Source organism: Aquila chrysaetos, chromosome 23 (assembly GCF_900496995.4).
Source record: "Aquila chrysaetos chrysaetos chromosome 23, bAquChr1.4, whole genome shotgun sequence".
In the NCBI taxonomy this organism is placed as follows: Eukaryota; Metazoa; Chordata; class Aves; order Accipitriformes; family Accipitridae; genus Aquila; species Aquila chrysaetos.
In genome coordinates this window covers 3,267,002-3,279,027 of record NC_044026.1, presented here as the reverse complement: position 1 = coordinate 3,279,027, position 12,026 = coordinate 3,267,002, and the positions used below count along the sequence as shown (strand labels likewise).

General features: G+C 45.7%; 1 protein-coding gene across 2 annotated transcripts in view; it reads left to right on the top strand.

Moving 5' to 3' along the window:
- The first annotated feature begins 8,921 nt into the window (after positions 1 to 8,921).
- RASA3 (RAS p21 protein activator 3) overlaps positions 8,922 to 12,026 on the top strand; it is a 134,143-nt gene continuing 131,038 nt past the window's right edge. For both annotated transcript variants that reach the window (XM_029999007.2, XM_029999006.2), the window contains exon 1: positions 8,922 to 9,230. In XM_029999007.2, coding sequence (XP_029854867.1) covers positions 9,176 to 9,230 — 55 coding nt within the window. In that variant the 5' untranslated portion in view covers positions 8,922 to 9,175. The remainder of the gene's footprint in view (positions 9,231 to 12,026) is intronic.

Sequence of the window (12,026 nt, the reverse complement as noted above, 5' to 3'; positions counted from 1 at the left end):
AAAAACAGAAAAAGCACTGTGAAGCGGCAAAGGCTTTTGGCTAAAAGCAAATGCCAACAAAAACATTGTTTTGTGCATTTGTAGGTGGGTGTGGGAAGGGGCTGTGGTTAGTAATCCCTGTGTGAACGCTGCCCACTGCAGGAGGACACACATGCCCCTGCCCAGCGGTGTGCACCTCGGGCAGGGCTGGCCCTTCTGCTTCGCCGGAGGCATGGGATAGCAGATGCCAATGTTAATTCTTGCTAATGTGTTGCTCAGTGTTTCAGATTTGTTATATTGCTTTCAGAGCTTGTATTACTTCTTCCTGCTATGAACATCTGATTGCTTCATAATGGCTAAAACAAGTTAGTGGAGAAAATGAGGAATTAGTTGTACTTTTATTAGGTCCTTGGATGTGTATTCTCTTTTTCTTTCTCCACTCCACCCCACAGACCTGGATAACCTTCAAAAGTCACTTGTATCCCCATGTTCATTTTTGATTCTCCTTCTTTGCCCTCAGAAATAATTGAAAGGTACCCGGAGAAAGGCACTGCTTCCCTGAATGCAAGCACTAGCTAAACGTGAACCCTGGGCTGTTCTTCTAAACCTGTTGGGCACACAGAATTCAGCTGCTTAAGGGCCTGGGTGTGATTTTTGGGAAAAAAAAAAAAGTCTGAAACTCTGATCTAGTTGTACCTGTCTCTCTCTCCCCACCGGCTTGGGAAGACCTACCAGCTGCAAAATTACACCAGTACAATTAGTCCCATCATCGGCCAGTCAGACGCAGTAAGCCAGCACACTGACGAGAACTGCTAGTCTTACCTGTGCGTCCTGATACTATTCAGCCTGTTCCACGCAAGCGAGAGAGGAAAGTGAGTCTTGCAGCGCTGCCTTTGGATTTACCCTCTGGCTTACTTGGATTACTTACTCGGGTTTGCTGGCACAGAGGCAGCAAGTTACAAGGTCCTGGCGCTCTGAGGAATACCTCATCCAAACCCTCTTGCTTCGGGTTTTGCTTTTTTTTTTTTTTTTTTGAGTGAGAGCAGATGTCTTGGACAGGCAGGTTTTGTTTTCCTTAAGGGTTTTATGGGCCACCATAATGCCAGAATGGTCAAGCTCTTCAAATGAGGCTCAAAGACGATGCTAGACTATGTTGGGTAGAGGAAGGAATCCTTTGGGAGGATGGCGTGCGGGGACCTGCAATTGTGCCATTTCCAGCAGAGTGGCAAGAGCACTATGCCAGCTTGAGATGGGATTAGCTGGGTGCATTAGTCTCAGATTATGTATCTTGCCTTCTGGTCAGACACAGACAGATAACATTATTCTCAATAGCAAATTCAATTTCTGTTTGTTTAAACAATGTCATGTTATGGCTTCTCTGTGAATGCACGGAAATACCCCCATGTGCAAATTAAACTGTCCCACTGAGTGCAAGAGGAATAAGCTCCTGGGTCCAAGGAGCGTATTTTGCTCTTTGACATTTGTGCTTGTTCGATGAGTGGCCAGACCTTCCATCTGTGGTACTTAGTTGAGATATCACAGCTATTTCCAGCAGGTGGCAGATGATAATCACGCTAGTAACCAAATCTGGGTAGAAATGATGTGTTTTCCAGACTGTTTATTCAGCTATTGACTTAAATATACGCATTATATAGCGGCTAAAAATGTGTTTCCAACAGCAATAAAATAAGATTGTGTAATTGGAGCCGATTAGTAGTTACCCATGATAATATGTAATTAAATACTTGGGAATCAAGTGTGGCATGATTTTTTTTTAATTCAGCTTTGATTTTTTTTATCTCCCAGATCAGAGAAATTGCTTCTCTTCCAAAAACCTCCAAATAACCATCTGGCTAATTGTGTTTCATGGTATAAGATTATCTTTGCTCATGTACTGTGAAGGGAGAGAGCTCCTCCATGCAGTCATGCCTGGATAATTAGCCGATGCTTTAAAGAATTTCATGCTAAAAAAATGGTGCCAAATTGCACCACATTGCCTTTCCTAGGTAGGATCTCGCTGGCAGGGTTGCTCTGCCTGACTGGTACTACTCACTGAGGGAGGGTTTTTTTCAGATTCGCAGTCCCTAATGAGGACCGGATTTTGCTCCTTTTGCTCTCGTTAGTAGTTACTCACACACATGAGTAATCCCAGTGTGTTCAATGGGAGCTATTCACCAGCCAGAGAGAGGGTGGCATTTGCAAGCTGACCCACCAGCATTGGCTTCAATGGGATTTTTGAGCAAATAGAAGACCACAGGATCTGACCCATAGTAAACGCGTGACTACATGGAAAAGTCTATTCAGGGTTTATAGCTGCATGTGGGATAGCTGTGTCACTCACGGCACTGCTTGTGGATGAATTATGCAAAGCTTCTCGAAGTCAATGTAAACTTTATAGCATCTGTCATATATATCTTGCTTATAGCACAAAACTGGGACATATCTGGGAGGCAGAGAAGTGTTTGCTTTATGGGTGGTTTGGGGTAAATGTTGGTAGTATAATCCCAGTGGCTTCCCTCTGGGGGACTGTGCAATCCCCTGGGGTGGATAGGAGGGAGAAGATGGGGTAAGAGCTTGCCTTGCAGTCCCCTCAGAAGAGATACTACTGGTGCAGCTAAACTGGGGGGGGTTGAAGCATTGCCTTGGAGTTGGAGAGTAAGGATGGAGTCCTGTGTTGTCAAATTAATTCTCATAAAGAACGGAGAAGACTGCAGATGAGCTGATGACATAAAAGCAAAGAAGATATGAAAGTGATGATTATGGCTGCCAATATGCAATGACTTGTGAAATATGGGTGTTTATACGCCTGCTTGCATAACCACATATTTATTGTAAACAGCAGTACCCAATATTTAAAAAAAAATAGAAAGTCCCATTGCTGCTCAGTTTTTCTTTCTCAAGATCATTTGCTGTTTTCACTTAGTTACAGCAGTTCCACAGAAGGCTAATGTGGGAGAGATGAGAATGGATGCATACTTATTAAACTGCGGTAAAATTCATGACATTTCATTCTTGTACATAATCACTGGTTTTGGTTTTTTTCCTGTAAGATCTTAATGCAGTTTTATTACATTATAATCTTTTATGGAAGGACAAAGGGATTTGTTCCTTAATAGGAAAGCAAAGTTTATAGGCTCAAGCAAAGCAGATATGACCCAGAACACAATGCTTCTACGAGTTTAACCAGAAGGTATTTCATGTTGGTAAACTTCACTGGAATCCTGAATGTTCTGTGCTTGCTGCTGAAATGACTAAGATTTTAACATAGTTACATTTTTTAGGAGGACACTAGACTAACAGATTTTTAGAAGTGATGTACAAGAATTAAAGGAGCAAATTGCTCTTTTTAAAAAAAAAAAAGATTAAAAAAACATACAACATGAAAATTAGTTGTATTGTCTCAGCTATTGTAACAACCAGTTCTCACTGGCCCCTTTTTCCTGTAATTAGAGCCATTTTTCTTTTCCCCCTTCTGGCCTCTTCCTGGCCCAGTGTTCCAGCAACAACCAGCAAAAATGTGAGATTTTTTGAAAAGGCAAGTAGTAAGAACAACAGGTAGACATGCTTTTCTTCCTGTACTCTGGGGTCACAGTGGAGATCTTTGCTTTCCTTAAGTGTAGTTACTGCAGTGCAATCCCCAGTTTTCCTGCTTCTGATGCACAGATCTATTTTTATCCAATGTGTGAGTGCATCATGCATGTACATACTGGTACACCCCCCCGTTCAGTAACAGCCATCTCAGTAGTATCCACTCTTTCCCATGTTTCTCCTTCAATTAAACTTCATCACTTTTGTATTTTTGTGAAATCTGTGCTTTCTTGTCACTGTTGGTGACATTTTGCTAATTAAAACCTTCTTCTCGTCATCATTCTCTTCCCTTCCTTCTTTCATTTAGTGTAATGGCCAAAGTGTTTCTCTGCCAGACTAATCAGACAAGCGATTTCATTACTGTTTCTTCATTCCTCTGTAGCTATGTCAGATGCAAACTCTTAGCCTTTGGAGACACAGGTAATCACAGACTCATTCTTAATTTCCTGCTTACATAGGTTCATTATATTTCTGCCATACTTCACTATGCATGGAGACTGGGAGAAGGACTGCAGCCCTTTCCTGACCAGCTGGTTGGTTCTAGGACTTCAGGAGCAAAAAAAAAAAAGACTACTCTTACTATCTTATGGTGAAAGGTATCACTGCAAGGGCTAAATTTATTGCTCAGTCAGGGAGTAAGATTCAGAGGCACTACCAAAGACATCTTTGCTTCTCCACTCACTTTGCCAGGGATAAATGTTTATTAGGTCACCCTAGTCGGAGTAGTCATACCATGCAGCATCTCTATATGGATAGTAGCTGCCTGGTATAGATATTATTAGTTGAAACTATCTATGTCTTCCTAAAATTCAATCACAATATCTTGCTCAGTCATCAGATCATAGTCTTACTTCGTGTTACAGTGATATTTCCTTAGATTTGTCTTAAATACATTGTTCCTTCACATAAATATAGGTAGCAGCTTTGTGGTACCCAGGGGACAGTAGGTTCATATTTTGTTAGTTTCTTGCATAATGCAAAAGGAGATTAGAAAGCTTCTTATACTCTGTTTCCTCCCGAGAGAAAGCTATCATGTAGATCAAGAGAGGAAATGATTTCCTTGCTTGGCACAAATGAGTCACAGAAAATGACCTTCTTTGTAGTCTAATTTAGACCCAAGAATCCTCTGAAGAGCTGATAATATAAACCCATATGGCTTGGATGAAGAAAAGTTGGAGAAGATATTGTCATTAACAGACTCATCCACATCTTAAAAAGAAGCATTTCACTTTGCCTAGATTTTTTGATCAGACTGCTAGCAGCTGCAAACCTCATGTTGCCTGCACATGTTATCTGTAATACACACACACTCCAGACACACACAGACACACACAGACACACACAGACACACACACGATATGCTGCTGCTGAGGTTTCATTTCAACAATGGAGATATTGAAAAAGCAATGCACATACTTTGGCTGTTTCTTATAATGCATTTAACATCTTTAAAAATACATATTCATGTGAGTTTTGAAACATTGCTTTCATTTGCATTGTTGGACTGTATGGCATGCAGATTTGGAGACAGATGTTTATTACAGAGGAAGCAAAAAGCTTTTAGCCTTACGCAAGAAAACAAGAGACAACAGAAAATAAACTAGCACACTCATACATGAAAGCACTGTCAAAGAGCTTCAGCAGAAAAGGGCTGGTGGGAAACCAGAAGAGTAGCTGGACAGCACAGCGAGCCGCAGGTAACAATTTGTAGATTCTTACGTGAGGAAGCTTGCTTTATTCCTTGTCAAAGAGTGTAAGAAGGTTCCAGCTTTTTTTTCCCCTTTTTTTTCTTTTTGTTTTTTCCTTGCTGTATTTTTTTTTTTTAATTATCAGAGGTTTTTTTTGCTGGTTTGGTGTTTTGTTTTTAACATTAGTCTGTTCTCATTGTTGCTAATGTATTCTGTAGGCATCTTGGTAGTTTCTTTAATCCTTAAGTGCAGAAGTTGGTGGTACTTGACTACGTTTTAAAGGAAAGGCTGGGTTTACACTTGACTTTTGCCACAGCCTTCCTGGACATATCCATGCTCTTGGTAAAGGTAGGCCATCCCAAAAAACAGCCTGGAAGTGTAGCCATGGGTAAGCACACACTCCTAAAGCTGCCCAGCATGCCACTGTGCCCCAGTCACACCTTTGGATTGGGGTGCTTTCTGCTCAGGTTGCTTATGATCCTGGGCAATGAATTTCAAAGTGTCGTGGCTTATGGGCCTCTTGTTTTTCATAATATACAAATGGGAGTCATTACAGTGTATTTTTTTACTTTTTTTTTAACCAAGAAATGTGGTTCACCACACACCCTTGTGAGCACCAGTGCTAGCACAGGGAGAGGTTGCAAGCAACACCTGAGGTTAGGATGTGGGGGACAACCGTCACCTTAGATAACAGGGTGAATTTATGCTGGGTCAAATGAAATTAGATTTAAGAGCGGTGGGCTCTGACTGCAAATTTGGGTGTGCAAAAAGGGGTGGGGAATTTATGTATAGCCTGGTTTTGTGAACGTATAATAACTGGGTTATAGGTAGATACCTTGTTTTGTTTCCTGGACATAAAGGAGCTAGAAGTACCATGACTGTCTGAAAAGAACACAACTGCAAATTGGGAAGGATAGTCTGTTGAGTATCTGCTAAGCGTAACTCTTACAGCAGCAAATGCTGGGAAGAGAATTGGTAAATTGATTTTTTTTTTTAAATGACTACTTTGGGGTCAACTTTCTCCAGATGAGAAAAGCTTCAGATGAGGAAACGAGGTCAGTTGAAGTCTTTATGTACCAAAGGCACACATAGAAAACAGAGGGAAGTAAAATATTTTATCTGAGATATCTATAATATTTAGAACATGGAAGCAGGTTTCTCCCTGATGCTGTTGCGGAAGATTTATCAGTTCCCAGTATCAGTGTGTAGAAGAAGTTTCTTTGGTTACTGAATCACCACAAGTACAAAGATGACGTGTTTTTAAAGAGATCTGTAAGCTCAGTTTGTGAGCTCGTTTGGGGTCAGCTCATAGGCATCCCAGCAATAGGATCCATTTGCCTTTGCTTTTAGCTAAACTTTATCCACTTGCTTACAGCTGAAAGTCCTTGTTTCTGCCTGTGTACAGCATTATGTGTAACAGTTGCTTTGCCATTCTCCTTCATTGAGATGACTCAGTAGGCCTGTATTTATTTTGTGCAAATATGTTCAAGGTGTGTGCATGTGTGGCGAAGGAGCAAAAGCAACAACAGCTGTTGTATATTCCTTTTTATCTGTGAGCATGTACAGAGTGTTAAAACAGACCTGAACAACATGCGTACTCCAAAACTGTTTGTTTGTCATATCTAGCATCTGAGAGGCAACAACAGGTTGGCCAGTCTGAGTCAATGTCCTTCTTAAAACGTGAGCTATCTGATCAGCATTCTTGTAGCTTCTGTTCAGGCTGCTGCTTGTGTTGCCTCTTGTCCAGCTGGAAGGTGAGACAAAAATAGGGGAGTCAGAAGTATTGTGACAGGTGAAATTGGGGCCGTGGTGAAAAAAATGCTGAAGGTTATTAGGACAGGGAGCACTGAAGGTATCATGGGGGATGCAAAGGACCAGCGGGCAGAGGAGCTGAAGTATTGCGGTGAGCTGGGAGCATTATGGAGAAGAGATGACACACGGTAGGTGGAATGGGGATAATGTAATAAGGTTACAGAGGACACTGGGCATACTGCAGCAAGGAGGAGGGAATTATGGCGTGGATGTTGGTAAATGGAAGCCTGTGCTTTATAAAATCGCTTCAGAGTCTTCTGCTATAAAAGTATTTTTATCAAATTACATATGTCACTTGGCTGTGCAGACAAGGAGAACACAGTAAGTCAGGCAGCTCCTTAAGATAACTCACTGCTTCCTTTTTTGGCTGTGAGCTTACCAGTTTCCTTCAGAGTTAGGCCCATACCTGTGTTGGAAAACGCAGATGCGCCAGGCTGTCCTACAAGCTGACTTCCACCGCCATTGTAGCTCCTTCCCAAGTGTTCATTTGCTCTTACATATTTCAACATCTCACTTTATTTTTTTTTTAAATTAAGGGAATTTGTTATGTGTTCTACCTGCCATGATTCAAGCAATGACGGACTGCCCAACTGTATTCTTCTGGCTTGCCTGGACAACTTTTTGCCTACAGAATTCATACTGCATGTGGCTGGCTTGGGATTTGCCTTCTGAGTTCTTGCTGTCCTTTAATAGTTTGGTTCTTTCAATACTAGCTTCTTAATGTATGCATAGATTGTCCTTAGTCTGTTTGCCTTTCTCTTACTTCTGAAATTATAGCTAGAGTGGGAAGGCATTTGATGGTGGGGGGTTTTTTTTCTCTCTTTTTTTCCTTCTTTTTGCTGCAGGCTTGAGAAAGGGCGTTTTGTTGTTCTCAAAGTGTGATGTGCCCTTGCTGTTCTGCGTAGGGATGTTCTAAGCCTCCTCAGGGGAGCTGTGACTGTCTGCACCAAAGGTAATTTGTTTTTATTACTTTTTAAAATAATGTAATCTGTAGACCTCTACTGAACTTTGTGCTCTGCTTTTGCCAGACCTCTAGGGAAGGAGTATTTCAGTTTCTGACTTTACAAGACCCGAAGTTTGGCACCGAATGCTGACACAGGTCCTGTTTCTTGCTGTTGAATGGGTAATCATGCAAGTCTGAATTCCCTGCTCTTCCCATGCAATCAGGTAGAGCGAGCTTTGCCGCCGATCAGATGGAGCCAGGAGACAGACTGGCCTGCTCCCAAGTCCCCAACGGGTTGGTTGGTTTGTTTAACACGGGACTTCTTTTCCCCGCTAACGAATGGGTTTCAACCTGGGGCCATCGCAACTGCCCTTTCTTCACGGCTCTCTGGGAAAGAGGACCTGAACATCCCTCTCTCCCCTTCGCCATGACGCCCAGGCCCCGCGCCCGGGGCCGACGGTCGGTGCGGCCACAGAGTTAGTCAGCCTTCCCGCTGCCCCCCCGCCATCCGCTGCCCCCTCGGGACTGCCGGCAGGGCTCGGGATGTGTGTGTGTGGTGTGTGTGTGTGTGTGTCTTACCGCGGCCGGGAGGAACGGCGCCCTCCCCTCACGCCCTCCGCCTCTCCCCTCACAGACGGGGACGGCGACGGGGGCGAGGGCGGGAACGGGACCGGGCGGCTGAGGCGGAGGCGCGCGCCCCCCCCCCCCCGCTCCCGCCGCAGCTGGGCGGCCGGCGCGCGCCAGCTGTGGCAAAAGCACCGCAGCGCCCCTCCCACCCCTTCCCCCGGCACCCTCCCCTCCTTCCCCCCTCCCGTCCTTCAGCGGGCGTGCGGTCCAATGAACGCCGCGGCCGGCTACACCGTTGGCCAATGAGAGGGCGGCGGCGGTAGAGGAGGGGCGGGAGTTGGTAGCGTGAAGGGGGAGAGGCGGGCGTTGCGCTCCGCTCGCTCGCTCGGTCGCTTGCAGGCTGCAGCCCGGTGGCGGCGCGGTCCGAGCCGTCCGCTCGTTCTCCTTCCCGTCGCGGCGGAGCGGCTCGCCTGCCTCCCCCTCCTCTTCTTCCTCCTCCTCCTCCTCGTCCCCGGTCCGGCCCGGCCCGTGTGTCTCCGCGGCGGCGGGGCTCGAACACCGCTGAGCGCCAGGCGCGGCGGCACCACCAACCACCACCATGGCGGTGGAGGAAGAGGGGCTGCGGGTCTTCCAGAGCGTCAGGATTAAAATCGGTGAGGGCGGTTGGCTTGACGGCGGGAAGCCCCCGGCTGGAGCGGGGAGCGCCGGTGCGGCGAGGGGACCCGGCACCGTCCGCTCCTTTGCCGGGGGAGAGGTTGGCGGCGGCGGGGGGTCGCGGCGGGGCGGGCGGTGCCCGCGGGGCTCCGCGTCGCGTCGGGCCGGCGGGGAGCGGTGCCGTGAGGGGCGGCCGGCCGGTGCCTGTGAGGCGGCCGGGTGCCGCGGTGACAGCCCGGCCGGCGGCAGCGGGGTGCGCGTCCGGCTGGCGAGCGGCGCCGGCGGGAGTCCGGGCGGCGGAGGGTATTAGGGGGATTTCGCGATTTTTTTTTTTTTTTTTTTTTTTTTTTTTCTCCTGCTTGTTCTCCCCTCCTTTTCGTTGCTACGCTACGCGCTAAAAGTTTGAAGGCGGTCAGCGGGTCTCGGTACGGTGTGTCACTGGCAAAGCTGGTGCGAAACCGGCCAAAAAAAAAAAAAAGCGGCTGTGGGAAGGAGCCGGTGCCTCAGCGAGCGGGACGGGCTGAGGCTGCTGCTCCGCGGCTTCCTCCGGCTCGCCTTTGGAGATTTCACTCTCCTCCTGGCTGTTGATCGAGTTCCAGACCACATTATTAGAAAGTAAGCGACAGATGTCAGCGTGCAGATTAAACTCTCCCTGGGTAGAGTTCTGAGTGTGCCGGCTGGGAGGGAAATCCCTCGTTTCCGTGACAGAATCGCACCCGTACGCAGAGGGAGCCGTTTGCCTCGCTGAGATGGGGTATGGTGGCTGGGAGCGGGAGGGGAAGTGGAAAAGTTTAGCGCCGGGCTCGCAGTGGTGGGTACTGAGGGAGTTGGGCTTGTAGCTTCCTATTCACACTGTTGAAAAACCTGCACTTGCATATCCGTGCGTGTAAAAGCAAATTTGCAACCGGCAGTTGGCACGTCGGTTAAAACTGCAACTTGAGTTTGCGTAGGAAATCTCATTATTGGATAGTGGCATTAGGATTTCAGAGACCATTGCTAGGGTCGTTTCTTTATTGATTGTTAGCAGGTAGTTTAGCGATAACAGATTTTAAGAAGTAAAATTTTATGACATAAAGTTATGTGTTGATTCTGTGTTCTTTTATACATCCAGAAAACAGATTCAGAAAGGCTATGAAGTATGGTCAGAGACTTGTTTTCTGGCTCTTTTCAAAGAGGAGAGGGGGGGGGAAAAAAAAGTCTTTTCGCAAGGGAGAAATTTGGACGCTATGCATGTGATGCTATTGCAGGTTGTTCCTGTCTGGTGATTTTTAGTGAAAGGAGTAGGAACACATGTCACATATAGGATGATGACTCTTGGGTGGTTTGGGTTGGTTTTTTTTTGAGAGGAGAACAGTGATGTTGTCATACCTAAATGATTGATGTTACTAGAGTGTGGGAATTTCTTTGAGTGGTAGAAGAGATCGAAGATAATAACAGCAGCAAAAGACTTGAGATTAATCTCATTAAATCGGGGACTAAAGTTAATCCTACTGCTGACTTCAGTTATCAGAGTCCTCATCAGAGCTTGCAGTAAGGATTTCTGCTGCCTTTTAGCGTGGATAGTAAGTAGGAAAAGCTACGGGCATCATCGGTACACGGGTGCTTCACTTCTGCCTTCTAAGCAGAAGGTCTTTTTACTCAATGAACTGCAAGAATAATGCCAGGCGCTTTCTGGAGCGCAGCTGCGCCCAGGTTTTCTGCTGTAATACAGCAGAGGGCGGTAATAGGTACGCACAAAAGCGAGCTCTTCCCTTCTCTTCACTAGAAAGTACCTGAAGGCATATTCATCAGCTTTCCTGGCAGGAGCATGAGTTTCTGGGATTTGTTTTTGAAAGTTAAATACCTTTCTGTAGCTGACTATCTTTTGTGAAATTTGTCAGAAAAATAGAAGTGGCAGGATTGATCTGATGGGTTGAGGGAGTATTTCTAATCTAACAGGCCTTGTAAAGCAATCCTAATCTTGAAGAAACACTATACGGAGGCTTGTAGACTCCCTGCAAAAAATCCTGCGAATGGATTTGAAAGTAGATGGTGAACATTGGAGGGACACTACTTTTGTCAGCTGTTCCCAAGAGTAAATTTGTCTTTCAGTGGTTCCCATTCACTAGTATCTTGTAGGTTTCTCTCTTCTCTAGTGACAGGAGGCTTTGAATCTTTTCATGGGTTATTTGAGGACAAAGGGATAAGTAATTTCACATCTGGATTTGCTTTGATTTATCATGCTCTAGAAGTGGTCAGTTCTGTTCTTTGGGAGCTTGTTTCATGGCCAAGCTCTGACGGGTCTTTAACTTTCAGATATTTTGTGCTTGATCTGGTAAGTTGTTCCCTTCTCTGTAGCACCTTTGCTGGCAAATTGTGAATGGGGGCACTGATATACAGGTACGCCTCGGTATAAATCTGATGAAATGTAGGACTGATGCTTTGAAGAATCGGTGCAAACACACTGTGAGATCAGGGTGGGGCACCCGCGGTGGTGGCGTGCCTTTCTTAATAGAGAGGCTGATGCAGTTTGGAGGCCTCAGGCCATGCAAAACATCTGTAGCGTAGAGATGTTTGAAGGCCCTAATGGAATGTGTTGCTGTGGTTGGGTCTTGTCCTGTATCTCCAAGAAGCTGCAGGTAAATGAAGGCATTTTCTACTGCCGGTGTAACTTTGTCCTTTTGAGACTGATGCGTTGCATAGAATCAGCTGTATTTAGCTAGACTGGTAATTATATCCCAGATCTCCTGAATGCTTGCTTCCCCATTCTGAGTGGTGGTGTTTCTAGTCATGTTTGGATTTGGCTTGAGCCATCT